Source organism: Aptenodytes forsteri, unplaced genomic scaffold, assembly GCF_000699145.1.
Source record: "Aptenodytes forsteri isolate BGI_AS27 unplaced genomic scaffold, ASM69914v1 Scaffold84, whole genome shotgun sequence".
Classification (NCBI taxonomy): Eukaryota; Metazoa; Chordata; class Aves; order Sphenisciformes; family Spheniscidae; genus Aptenodytes; species Aptenodytes forsteri.
This window is the reverse complement of record NW_008795492.1, coordinates 1,125,468-1,139,060: the sequence shown is the minus strand read 5'-3', so window position 1 is coordinate 1,139,060 and position 13,593 is coordinate 1,125,468. Positions and strand designations below refer to the sequence as shown.

At 45.6% G+C, this 13,593-nt stretch overlaps 1 protein-coding gene across 1 annotated transcript in view; it reads right to left on the bottom strand.

The window, feature by feature from the left end:
- Positions 1-10,793, bottom strand: part of ITPRIPL2 (inositol 1,4,5-trisphosphate receptor interacting protein like 2) — a 12,744-nt gene extending 1,951 nt beyond the window's left edge. The window contains exons 1-3 of the mRNA XM_009281687.1: positions 10,732-10,793; positions 8,997-9,140; positions 8,703-8,754 (exon numbers count right to left, since the gene is read on the bottom strand). Coding sequence (XP_009279962.1) covers positions 8,703-8,754; positions 8,997-9,140; positions 10,732-10,793 — 258 coding nt within the window. The remainder of the gene's footprint in view (positions 1-8,702; positions 8,755-8,996; positions 9,141-10,731) is intronic.
- Positions 10,794-13,593: the final 2,800 nt, after the last annotated feature.

Below are 13,593 nucleotides of genomic sequence, written 5' to 3'. Positions count from 1 at the left end.
CGGCCGCGCCTCGGGGCCGAATCGCGCCCGCGAAGCCCCCGGTCCTGCCACGGGGGCGGCCGGGCCCCCCACATCCCGGGCGGCTTCTTCCCCGAGGACAGAGCCCCTCCGCCCCTTGCACCGTGTCTCTCACAGCGGCCTGCCAGCGCTGGCCCCCAGAGCAGAGCGTGATCTGCTCCGTGGGCACCGAACACCCGTTTCCATGCCCCCCTCGCTGCGACGGGATACTGCAAGGGTTTTTTGGTGTAAAACGGAGTGTTTCTGTATCCCCACATCAGGGGGAGGGCTGTGTCGTTGGGGAGTGCTGCTGCCCAGGCAGCGGTGCCGTGTCATAAGCTCCACGTTGCACGTTTTTCCTCAAATAAAAGCGTTAAAGGTCTGTCCCGCTGCAGGGAAGTCTCTCCCGTTCACAGCTCTGCCTAAGGGTCTCAGTGCTAAAGGGACAGCAAAGTCGTCACCATTAATTCACCAGGGTGTGTGGTCTGCTGCCATACTAACAGCTGCTTGCAGCCAAATCATTCAAAAGCCCGAGTTTTTTACCTTGTGCCCAAATTATTCAGACACTGACAAACTAGAAGGAAAGAAAGAACCCTGGGAGAAGTTACTTATTTGTCACACGGGGACTTTCGGCCTTGCCTGTTGTATGACAGCCGCTATGATACCTGGCCTGCTGTTGTTAACTGCGACTGTCATGACGCTTCTGCCCACAGCATCGCCCTCAGCACGAACCAAATGGAAGAATCTGGGATCCCTCAGAAATACGCACACAGGGCTACCTCGGGCGTCATCCCAAGCCCACAAACAGCAGAGCCAAACATTCGGGTCAGAAGACAGGCACAAAAACATCACAAAGCCTCCAGACACTTCCAGAGAGTTGAGCAGTCACATTACACCCCATAGAAATCGCTGGGACTTGTCTGTCACTAAGACTTCTTCACGCAAACTTCTCCTTCAGGGCATTGCAGGTCTGAAGAGATCATTAGGACCTACCTTTCCTCATATCTTGTATGAGGTCTCCCTCGTGGGCTGTGCCATCCCCGCTGTAGCTGAGCTGTATTTCTGGAGGTGTCTTTGTGTCCCAGCTAGCTTTAGCTTGAAGAGTCCTCTGCGATGGTGATGATGATTAAACCTGAGGAACGAGCATATCAAGCTCCTGCAAATCTTTGGAGATTCCAATTACCTAAAGATGTGACAGCAGCTTTTCAAATTTAGAGAAAAGGAAAAACTGTGCCACATAGTAACACATAGATCCAGTCATCAAGGTGGTCTGACATTTTTCTTGTTTAGGACAAGATTTCTTTATATAGCATTTCTCTGTCACTGTGTTTCTTGACTGGATTGTGTATTGCTCTTGTTTTCTTTCTAGAATTCGTCCCCCCCTGCTTTCTGCACAGATACTTGAGATCATTTTTAAACGTGTATTTTGCTGGAAGTGTGTTAGCTCTGTCTCAGATGTTGATGGGGACAGGATCATCATCCTCAGCGTCTGTTTGTTTAATAAATGTTTACGGAGTTTTGAAGCTGTTTGCTGAAGTTTAAGGAGCATCTAGGTAAGCATTCTGTTGTGGTTTAATTTCAGGTGATCAAGTTATTACTGCATTACTGCAACTTGCCGCATCTGCATAGTGTCATGGGTGGCCCCAGGAAGGTGAAGGAGCAGTGCTTGAACACAAGAGACTGAACCCATCAACCTGAAAACGCTGTAACAAGGAACAGGTCAGAGAACCAAGTGCAAGAGGTAGGCTGTACAAATGTTTGGTTATGTAATTTGTCTTTATATGAAACAAAACATGACTTCAAGTGCATAAAAATCATACTTCACAGAAAGAAGCTTGTGTTTTATAGCCAAGATGCTGCACTCAAAGTCAAACTAGGTAACCAAGGTCAAGCAGCCTGAATTAATTAACAGGCAACCAAAGCAGGGTGAGAGTCAAGAACACACTTGAGAGCTACAGAGAGATGTCCTAATCACTCCGACACTGACCCTTGGAGTTATAATCAGAAGTTTTGTTGGTTTTTTAAATTAAAAATAAAGCAGATGTAAAGGTAAGAAACCGTAGGCAATTTTATAACATCTCAACCAGCACAATATTCCATGCCCCACAACCAAGAACATGTTTTCTGACAGCTGTGGGACAGCTGAAGCCACAACCTTGCTACTCAGAAATGTCATTCCACAACAGCCATATCTTTGAAAACAACCAGGAAGCGAAAAGCGTCTTTCTTCCCCACTCCTTGTTTCATGTTTTCCTGTATTTCCTCACAAAGCTGGATAAGAGGACAAAAACATTCATCATGCTGCTTATTGCCTGTGACCCATCACTTCAAACATTTTGCTCTGCACCCTCAAAACCCAAAAATGTTTAAAAAGCAGAGCTGTGCTGGTATGAAACCCATCCTTCAAGATGTTTTATTGAAAAATACCATTGAACTCTGTGAACCCATTGGCCCATACGTTCGATTTTTACTAGCCTGTGCTTTTTTACACCCTCAAGCCCAGCATGTTTCACACGCCTTCAGGTCTTGCTACAGGCATACCAATTTTTCAAGACGGCCTGCGCCCTCTTTTCATGCAAGGTTGATTTGATTAGCTGCACGTCCACGCTCAGGAGACAGACAGCTACATCTGCAGGAGCTGGCACGGCCCTTCGTGCCTGTTGAGCAGCTGCTGCCTACAGGGTGACCTGGAGCTTAGCAGCACGGCGATTATCACTGTGGGACCTGCGTACAGGGGAACGGCTGCAGCCTCCCAGCCAGCCGTGGGCCCCACAGGCTGGAGAAAATGCAGATGTCACCCCAGCCAGTGGGACAAGCCCAGGGGACAGCTGGCAGAAAGCATGCGACCAGCCACACCAGACCCGCCAGTGCAAACACCGTACATGCGCCAGACGGTGCTGGTGCAGGCTCACTCAAGCTGCAGAATAACAGGTTGTACGCTAATAACCATGACCTCAAAATCAGGACCAGAGTGAATCCACAACACTGATTTTTACTACCGCTGTTTAAATTACCAGCTAGTCCTTTCTCACCTCCTCAGCCAGTGGCAAGATGAGAGCTGTAGAGCCTGGGGCTGACAAAAGATGGCCAACTGCCTATTTTCTGGGACCCTGGCTGCTTCACTGCTCCCTGAGCACAGGCTGGGTCTCTGGGCAAAACACTGAATATGTCAGAGGTGGGAGACTTCACAGAGGTGCTCAACTTTACAATCTGGACCTTACTTGGAAAGAGCCAATTTAAGAGCCACTCTCTCTACCTGCTCGCACAAGCTAAGGGCGTTTGATGGCTGCTGTACCAGAATTGAAGGGGTCATAAACACAAAACTGCTTTCAGTTACCAATTAGCAAGAAGCATCATTCCTCTCTACCCATCGTTCCAGTCCTACTGAAATTATGCTGCAGGGGCTGTATTTGCAATGGATACAGTTCATCCACATTATCATAGCTTATCCTTAGTTTGCATTTTACGACCCATCACAGAGGAAAAGAAACAAACCATTTTGTCTGGAGTACTTTGCTCCTCTTGTCACTTCTAACATAACATGAATACGTTGAACTTGAGAACAAGTCGCAGTGATGCGACTCACCTCTCCTGCATGGTGTTCCACCACTTCCCAGGAGCTGGACCACACGCAATACATTTACTTCTGTGGTGGCTATCAATCAGATTTGTTTTCCTCTTTCTGTGCCTCCCAGAGAAGTAGCAGCTCATTTGTTTGGATTAAAATATCTATAAACTCCACTGCTGGCAAGTTACAATGCCGATGCTCCTCGTTTTTCGCTTAAGCAGTGGTGGTCTTGTTCCTGTATAAACCTAAAAAAAAAAGTTTATGAGTTTTTTAATAGCAATTGCATACTCCAGAAAAATAATAGGTTGTACACTAATAACTGTGACCTCAAAATCAGGACCAGAGAGAATTCACAACATCAATTTTTACTACCATTGTTTAAAACACCCATTGTTTAAATAGATGTTATCTAAACACTTGCTTCAGAATGTCCCGTATCCAGGATATCCTGTTCACTAAATAAGGAATAATGTTATACTTATTCACATACAAGTCTGAGCTAAAAATAGATATCCCAGTATATATGATCTGCATGATATGTCTGGAGGAGATTCGCAGAGGCAAAAGGAAATGTTGGGTATATAGCATCCATTAAAGTTTCTCCACAGTTAGCAGTATTTCATACATCTGTGTAACTGATCTGTTAATGCCACGGTATGCCAGACACTGTCTGAGATGTGGGAAGAGCAGTCTGCCCCAGCGAGCTCACCATCTGAGTAGATAGAAGAAAGTGGCAGAAAGACAGAAGGCACAGACAGTGACGACATTTGTCTGGTGCTTTCACGATGTACCTGAGACACAAGCCTTAGACTTCCTGCCAGCTATCCCGGGTCGGTATCTGCCCCAGTGAACCAAAGCTGCGCGTAGCCTATTGCAGGTGCAGGAGGAAATACATGGGGATCCCTTCCTGCACCAGCGATGTACAGCTGCTCTTCTACAGTGAGTGGGTTATACCTCCAACTTATTATAATGCAGTATTAAACAGTCTATAGCAGAAAAGTACAATAATTGATAGCAAAAAAATACAAGTCTGAAAGATCGGTCACTTGACTTCATGCCCCAATCATTACTCTTCTAAGTATTTCCTCTGAAAGCAAAGCTCTAGCACATCTCCTCCCCCAGCCCACTGGGTGGTCCTGCCAGGGAGATGCCATGATCAAAATAAACATCCTTCACCTGCCATTCCTCTGACTCCCAGGTTTTACGGGATACTATTAATTACAATACAAACCAACACGATCAGGCAGACATGAATCCATTTTGTATTGTGGACTAATGAATCTGTGCCAGTCACAGCAGCAGGGTGACTGAGTCCCCATTTAGGGATGGGAAAACAGGAGAGGGTGTCTTGCTACCACAAACAGCTGAGGAGACTCAGCAACCCAGGACTGAGGAGAGCCAGACCTCCAGAGCACGTGCATGGACATGGAGGAGTTTGGGGGTAGGGGTGTTACTGCACATTCTCTCTTAAAATATTTTCTATTTAATAAGTGGGATGTTCTTGCCACCTCTGCCAGTCTGTTTGCTCACTAGCTATCAGCAGGGTGTAGCACTTCTTAATCAGAAAGCCTGCAAGCAGACCTGGCTGCTATAAACCGCATATAGCCCAATACAGGATTTCCTTGCTGTAGAAGGATGGCTTCCTGAGTAATTCATACAACAAACTCTTGCCCAAGCCTGTCCTTACCACCAGACTGGTGAACAGTACCAGCATCAGCTGACTTATCTCCAGCTTGTCCCATATTGTTTGAAAACTCTCAAGGGCTTTTTTTGCATAGAAACTTGTGTGAGCAGGGCATTTATACTTACCTCTTACACTGGCATTCAGGAAGCCATGCCTATATATTTCCAGCTAAGCAATGAAACAGGAACAAAAAACCCCAGCCTATCTGCATTAGTGTCAGTTGGCATGCTGAGCTCTGTCTGACAAGCTGTGAGCATGGGAAACTGCTGTCGCATGTCCTCCAGAAAGCTGAAGTTGCTGGTATTGTGAAGAAAGCCAACTACAGCATCATGGAAAGGAAACATCTTTCAGCAAGGGGAGTGCAAGTATACAACCATCGTATGAAAGGGGAATCAGCAGTAATGGTGAATGGAAATACCTAAGGGTATTTCCATCAGAGATATTTCTTACATTGAAAATGAAAACACGAAAACTCTCCAGGTCAAGATCATAAGTCTTGCACTTGCTCTTTAAATTCATTATTTGATGTGATCCACATATGAATGACAACACTCATGCTGACGTATAGCTTCCAGTGCTGTATCTAAAGGCTCCAGCCAACAAGCCCTGCTAACTCTCCCAGGGCAGCAAAGAAGGTCAACATGCTGTGCTGGTGCTCCCAGCACCCTGCCAGAGTGCGCTGCCAAAGATCAACCCTGTGGCCGTGCCTTACCTACTGCCATTCAGGCTCTTATCTGAGAGCTCCAGTGGCAGGACGAGGCCCCGACGTCTCACCCTCCTGGTGCAAGGTAGTCCCCGGGGTGCAGGAGCCGGCTCAGCTCTTCCCTTTCCCCACCACCCCCAGGGCTCTGCAGAGCTCGTGGGTCTGAGGACCCCCAAGATGGAGCCAGGTAACCCCCAGGTTTGAAAAGCATCAGGTAGAGCCAAATCTTGCATCATGTGCTCATGTTAAACTAGTTTAACAAAAACCAGTTTAATACCAAACTAATTAAACCTGGACGTGTGTGTGTTCAAATGTAAATTTAGTCACTGACTGAAATGGTTTAGCTTAATTAATGGTAAGTCACTTAAACATGTATTTGCACCATAACTCGCTAATAAAACCTGATCACATAGCTGAGCCCTAATTTGCTGATTAAAGCAGGGTAATTTAAATGAGGTTTGTAACAGTTTCATTATACCCGTTTGGGGTTATTGTGCCATTTGATTGATTTTAAAATCAATTTAGCAAGATTGGACCATTTTAAATAGGTCTGGATCTTTAATGCCTGTTTGCTAGCAAAGAGAGGACTTAGGAAAGAGAATTTAACACAGGTTTCAACTAGCTATTTATTGCTCACGTTATTGGAACACACTTTTCCCTTTGCTTCCCAAGGAAATTATGCTGCTTGTCCAACACTCCCCTTCCAAATAACTTTGCAATCAATTTGGTTGAAATTGGCCATTGGGAAGGAGAGCAGAGGTCCAAAGCATTAATGTATGCAATTTCATACAAGAAAGATCCTTCTAAGGTCCTCAGGCTGCAGCAGGACGTCGGCACTGCCTGGCCTTCTCATTCCACTGGAGAGCAATAAAGCCAAAACCTCATCGTCCGCTCAGAGAATCACCTGTTCTTTTTTAACTTTAAAAATACAAGTTTCCACAAAGCAGGTTAAAATTTCCCTCACCTTCACCGCTACACATATAAGTCCCGTCTACCAGCATTTGTGAATTTATCCTGGCAGAGAGTCTCAAGTCACACAGTGAAAACAGCTCCTTGGTGATACGTATCACCTTAATCACAACAGAAAAAGTAAAAAAGCTTCTGTTTTTCATAAAGCAGTGTAAGGGAGTTAGAGAAGAGACCTCAGGCTCATCCCACAGCTTTCCGCTGGTTTCAGCAGCGCTGTGCCTGTGTCACTGATGCCTTTTAAAGAGCAGCAGAGCAGCAGCAGCCGCCTCCCCTCCAGTGACTCTCCTTACCGGGTCCCAGTCGTGAGCCTGCCTGGCCTCCGTGTCTTTCAGCTTTGGGCTTGTGTATCCCCTAACCTTGCCACGAAATTAGAGAAGGGGCTTTGTGCCTGACAAATAACCTGCAGCAGCGAGCTGCAAAGATGAAGCTTCAGCACGAAGCGATGAGATAGAGCACACAGAATCAAAGGCGAGTGCACAATAGGGAGCAAGCTCCGTTATCGGCTTACAGACTCAAATAATGAGATGATCCTGGCTCAGCTGACGCTCCTCCTGATGAGCCTGAACTGGATCACCCACGCAGGGAAAAGGAGGGGAAAAAAAAGCATAGGAGGAAACCTGAGTGAGGGAGGATCAGTCCAGGGAAAATGGCTTATCAGCACTCAGCAATTAGGGTGGGAAAGCTGATGCTCTGGCTCACAGCACCCGTTCTGCGGGGCAGGAGGGCAGTGGTAGCTCTAGGAAGCCTTGCTCTAGACCCTTACCTCATGCCGTCAAGGATAGTGAGGAGAAAAGCTAATGGCTTAAAAGAAAAGTGGCCTGTAGAGAAGGAAAAGCAACCCAAAACTGATAAAAGGGCCTGAGCCAGCACTGTTTCTCACCCCTGTGTTCCCAGACAGACTGTAGCAGCAGTCCTTGGGCTCAGGAAGGTTTCACCCCACATCTATGCAGGGAGCCTGGCAGCAATCACCAGCTGGCAGCATCTCCATCAGGAAGTGCCACCCCAGTGACACCAGCCCATGCACAGCAGTGTCCTCTGCACTGCTCTGGCCCACACAATTTGGGTGGAAAGATACTGGGAGGATGCTGCGGGCACTGCTCATCATCGCTTGAAATGAAAACCTTGCAGTACAGTGCCTGGTATAGATGATGTCTGCACATGCAGTTGTTTAAATCATGCCTAAAAATCAGCCTCACTCATGTAATCTTCCTGCTTCAAGGGAAATTCTTTACCTGCTCGGTGAGGGGACCGGCATTACAGTGCTGGAGCCTGGAATCCCACCAGGAAGGCTAAACCTGATCTCTTCCCAGCATCCCTCCACACTTATTCCTCAGGCTGCGCCCCTTAACTAAGATTAAACATTCCACAGATCGATGCAAAGCAACACAATTACTTCATTAGCAAGACAGCAAGTGCACCATATACCTCTCTTTGTTTAAGGCCAGTCAGATTTGCTCATTAAATGACAGCTATTTTTACATCTGGTGTCATAGGTTTCCTTATTACAATGCCAACCCCTTGAACAGAGGTAGGATCATCTTTCTTGTCCTACCTAATTCAATTTAAATCTATTTTTTTAATTTACAATACAGAAGGCATCATATCTGCTCCCTGGAACTGTAAAATATGAGTCATCCTTCTCATCTCACATAGGTACAAATGCAAAGCAAACCCACCGAAACAACAGGAACCGCACAGGCTCACCTAAGTGAGACTGAGGTCAAGCCCAAACTGCCTTTACAACAGGCTGGTTCACAGCTGCATTTTATTTCTTACTTTACCTCCAGAAACATGTTCTGTCTCCTGTTCCCTTTGCCATCTCTGAAGCGGTACCTGCAAACGGGAGAGGAGAACGGTGAATGCAAAAGGTGGTTTTTTCCCTGTCTTGGTAGTGGTGGGAAGGGACACCTCTGTGACCTGGCTGAGGTCCTGCTATTGCAAGTGAGCGGATCCCTCTCTGGGGGCTTTTACAGCACTCAGAGAAACTAGTGGGAGGTTTTGCAGATGGGACACGAGGACACCTTCCAGAGGAGCAAGGAGGATGCTGAGATGTCCTCCTTGGCAGCCGTCAGTACCTGAACTCCACTGACATGAGGCCCATTTGGCTCCCTGCAGACGACTTCTCATCAGCATCAGGCTCATGTTGCAGTGCCCAAAACCACACCTTCCCTAGCAGTAGGGTCACCAGTGCCTCTGGGGTCTTTATGTCTGGGTCCTCTCTGAATGGAAAAGAACATGCTCATAATTAAAGGAGGACATAAATGTTGGAGAAAGCATGGAGCAGTAAAAGACCACATAGAAAGTGTTAAAGTGAAACAGACTCAGACACCTTTGCAGCATCACATGCTAGGGACTGCGGACACGACACTGCAGAGTGGAGACGTCACCAGCCACCCTCGCAATAATTTGGATCCTCATGGTAGCAGAAAAAAGGGATAGCCATGGTGGCCAAAGAATGAAAAGCTTGAATTGAAAAATAAAGAGGAACGGTTACCCATCCACAAACAAGACTTCTGCTTGGATTGCAGCTCTTTAAATGACATGACATTGTCCTCGTACGAATGCGTTATTCCCCTCCCATCTCTCTGCTCTGTCTGCTGCCACGGCGTGACAGATGACAGAGGCTTGGGGAGAGATACCTCAGGCTGAACAAATTTCAAGCTCCCTCTGAGAGCACTTTGATATTGAAAGTTACACACTTGAAATTTCCATACCTTTTGCTCCGCTGTGGTTACAGCTTTTCTGGGATCTGATCTGACGGGAGCTTTAACAACTCATCTCTGCGGGAAGATTTTTAGTCATTTAAGAAGTATGAAATACCGAGGGTTGCATCTGAACTCACGAAGAGATTTCAGTTCACACAATTTCAGCACCAGCCTTTGGCTCTGGAATAAATAACATACCCTCTTTCTAGATCAGTTTTTTGTCAGCTTTATGAATTATAAGCCTAGGAAATATATTTTAAATATCACTCCTAAACATATTAGAATACAATTAATTACTCATGATAATTGAATGCTTCATTGGATTTATTTCCCTTGCTCTAATGAATCATTCATGGACTTTTGGACATTTGTCTTACTGGAAGCTCTTCACCAAATATTTTGACTGAGCAATTTTGAACCAGTGGGTTTCTTGGACACCATTTGCCTCCAGTATCCTCTGTCATTTTTAGTTTGTGCTGTGCATACAGCTGCATATGTGCTACAGCACTGATTTAGCTCCCTGATTAGACGACTAAATAAATAATAACATAAGATTAATCAAAGGCAGGTATTTGTACAAAGAATGGGTATCTCCTAAACAGCCAGCCAGGAAGTCTATTTACACCTTGTCCACTGATCAAAGAAGGGGGGGGAAGAGTAGAAACAAATATAACTTAGTTTTAGAGGCCATCTTCATCCATCAGCAAAAGGCAAGCCATCCAGGTCAAAATATACCTGAACAGGGCATGGTGGCCCGGTATGTGGAAGCTCAATGGCAGCCAGGTTGTCCTCTCCTGGCCTCCAGCCACGTTGCGGGTCATCATAACAGCATGAAACCACCTCTCTTCTGCTTCAGGGACACCCACCGCCTGCTCAGCGGTGTGAACACACCATTTGTCACAGCTCACCAAGAAGGGCTGGAAGGCTTTGTGCCCAGGAAAGGCATAAATATGCCTGTGCGCTCTCTGCATCCCAGGAGAGCCAGCGGAGAGCACCCAGCGGACTTGAAGACGTGGCTAGTAAAATGGTTTTGCCGGCTCTCCTAAATATAAATGGCTTCATCTACAGCCACGTTCCAGCCACCACCTATCCACTTGTCACCTACCCAGGCGCAGTCGACTCCACACCTGAACATGGCTCTTTGCTGGTGATCGCAAGCGGGGCCATAGCAGCTCTTATCTCTGTGAACACTCACTGAACAAAAGGCACACTGTCCATTCCTCGGCTCAACAGAGATATACTGTATTAATAAAGAGGCACACACTGATGTGCATTTGCATAGATACTTTCACCCACCCATCAATAATCAAAATCAATTGTTGTGATAATACTTGCACCTGTAATTCGTTACCTTCAGCACAAGAGTTTGATTCTTTCTGTAACCCCCTGAAGCAGAGCAGTGCTGGATAAGGGGCACAACTGGACTCGCCCAATGACCTAATGAGTCAAATCAGCAACATCTTATAAAATTATTTTAGAAGCCAAGGAAAGCAAAGCCCACAGAAAAATCAGACCCTACTTATGCCCAGTAAAGCAAAGAAAAATGAAACACATAAAATCCATTTAAGAAGTTGCTTGATTTAAGGCAAATACAGATAGGTCGTAGCTACAACTTCTGAAACTTCATAGCATGCAAGTCTAAACAAAGGGGCGAGAAGCAGGGGCACGGGTCCAGCTCCAGAGACTGAATGGACTTTGATCCACTTTGGATTCTTTATCCTAACAATAACCAAAAGAAAGCAAGATAGCTACTGAATCAAGTCCATGATGGTGTGTTGTAGCAATTTCAGACTGTTGGCTGCTTACATGAGAAGCAAATTAATATCTTGGTATGTGGGAGAACTCAGGAATGAGTACATGTTGCCTGAGATGAACAGGGTGAACACTGAGTAAGAACAGAGTGTGGCATAATAATTGCCAGATGCAGCAAGATTTATCATTGGTTTTACAACGTGGACGAATATTCTCTAGGAAATCTCCTCTGTAAACTTCTCCTCTTGCTATGTTTTCATACCTAACACGTGCAGCTCATGTATGTAATTTGTTCTATTATTTCATCTTGGTTGTGACAATAAGACTTTGTAAGTGAAATGTTTGCGTGGTTTTTTTTTCCAATAAATCAGAAAGACAAGCGTATTAAAGAGTTCCGCTGATTATTCTTAACTCACTACAACTCAGCATGGAATAAGTACTCAGTACAAGATGACACATGGAGGGTGTATTATAACATACCTTCTAAAAACAAAGGCTGTATCAGTATCGCATGCACTTTGGTAAGTGCAGGGAAGATAAAAAGAGGGAAAAATATAGCCATGGATTTTCTTGTTAATAGGAAAGTCACTGAAAACAAGACACAGGGCTTTCACCACTGTGAGTGGTGAAAGAGTTATTTCTGTTTGAATACCAAGTCCATGGAGAATGATGAGTCAATTGGAAAGAAATATTGCAGTAGTAGGTCACTCTACAGGTCACTTCAAAGCAATAGCTTCAAGTAAGCATTTTTGTCCCAACGCCTTTGCAACATCATATCCAAGCAATGTATCAGGTAGGCCCAGATGGCTGTTTCAGCAGTTACGAATTGCCAGCAATGCAAGCTGAAAACCAGGCCATACTTGGCCTGCTCCATTTGGGATTTTTCCATGGATTAGGCAACAATCCACAGGAAGGCTCAAGGTTACTCATACCTGCTCACCAGGATAAATCCTCTTCCTGGTCACCGACCTGAAACATCCAGTGAGCATTAGGATCGGTGCCACATCTGTTGGAGAGGAGCATATGTTCCAGCTTATGCTGCACTAGTACTTTGTGCTGCGAGTCTCTGCATTTATGACAAATGATGAGCAAATACAACCAGCTCTAGAGTCTGTCTGTAAGCACACGTATCTGTCATCTTCCTTTGCAAGGCTCAGCTCCCCGAGAAGAGAGAACTGATTTCTCACGCGTTATCCCTCTAAACATATGCCTGATGTCTTACTAGAGTCTCACATTTTGTGTAAACAATAGCACTTGTGTCAATTAAAATTGAGATATAATTATTTCTCATTAGCAAGTATTGCTGTGATATTTGGGTGGGAGGAATTGAAAAATGGACAGTTGTTACATTTTTTAAAAAACACAACATTTCAGCCACCTTCGAAGTCTTCAAGTAAACTGCATTTTTCCTGCCAAAGTCAGAACAATGAGGGCTGACAAGATGAGATGTGGAAGACAGCTCCTCATCCATCACTACCATTAGCTTTCCAGGTCAGGGCTGAAATTGAGCCATTAAGCTATACTTGCAGAACAATCTCACCAGTGATTTTAAGTCCTGCTGCTGTTCTTTTGCTGGATAAAAACATTTAAAAGCAGTGAAGTCTGCACATTTTCACCACACACCAGGAGTGCTGTACGGTTAGTGCAGACACCCGGGAGGTTCAAGTCCTCTCAAATTGTATTTCTAGTGTATTTTTGCCACAGACATGTGGCAACAGGCAAGATGCTAAAGCCTCAGAACAAGTTTAGCCTAGAGCATCCAATTATCCCTGTTGCTCTTGGGCTTAGTGCTAAGCATAAACTTACACCTCTAGTAGACTTGCACCCGGTAGTCTTCTCTTAATCCAGCCCTAAAGCAAAGCCCCTTTCTCATGCAAATGCCACAGGCTAGTAGAGAGAGACGTTTGTTAAACACAATAGGGTCACTCCTGAGAGGAGAGCAGGACTCTGCTGTGCCTGCCTGTCCTGGTTCCAGCTGGGATAGAGTTAATTTTCTTCCTAGTAGCTGGTACCGTGCTGTGTTTTGGATTCAGGATGAGAATAATGTTGATAACACACCGATGTTTTAGTTGTTGCTAGGTAGTGCTTACACTAGTCGAGGACTTTTCAGCTTCCCATGCTCTACCGACCGAGAAGGCTGGAGGTGCACAAGAAGCTGGGAGGGGGCACAGCCAAACTGGCCAAAGGGACATTCCATACCATGGGACGTCATGCT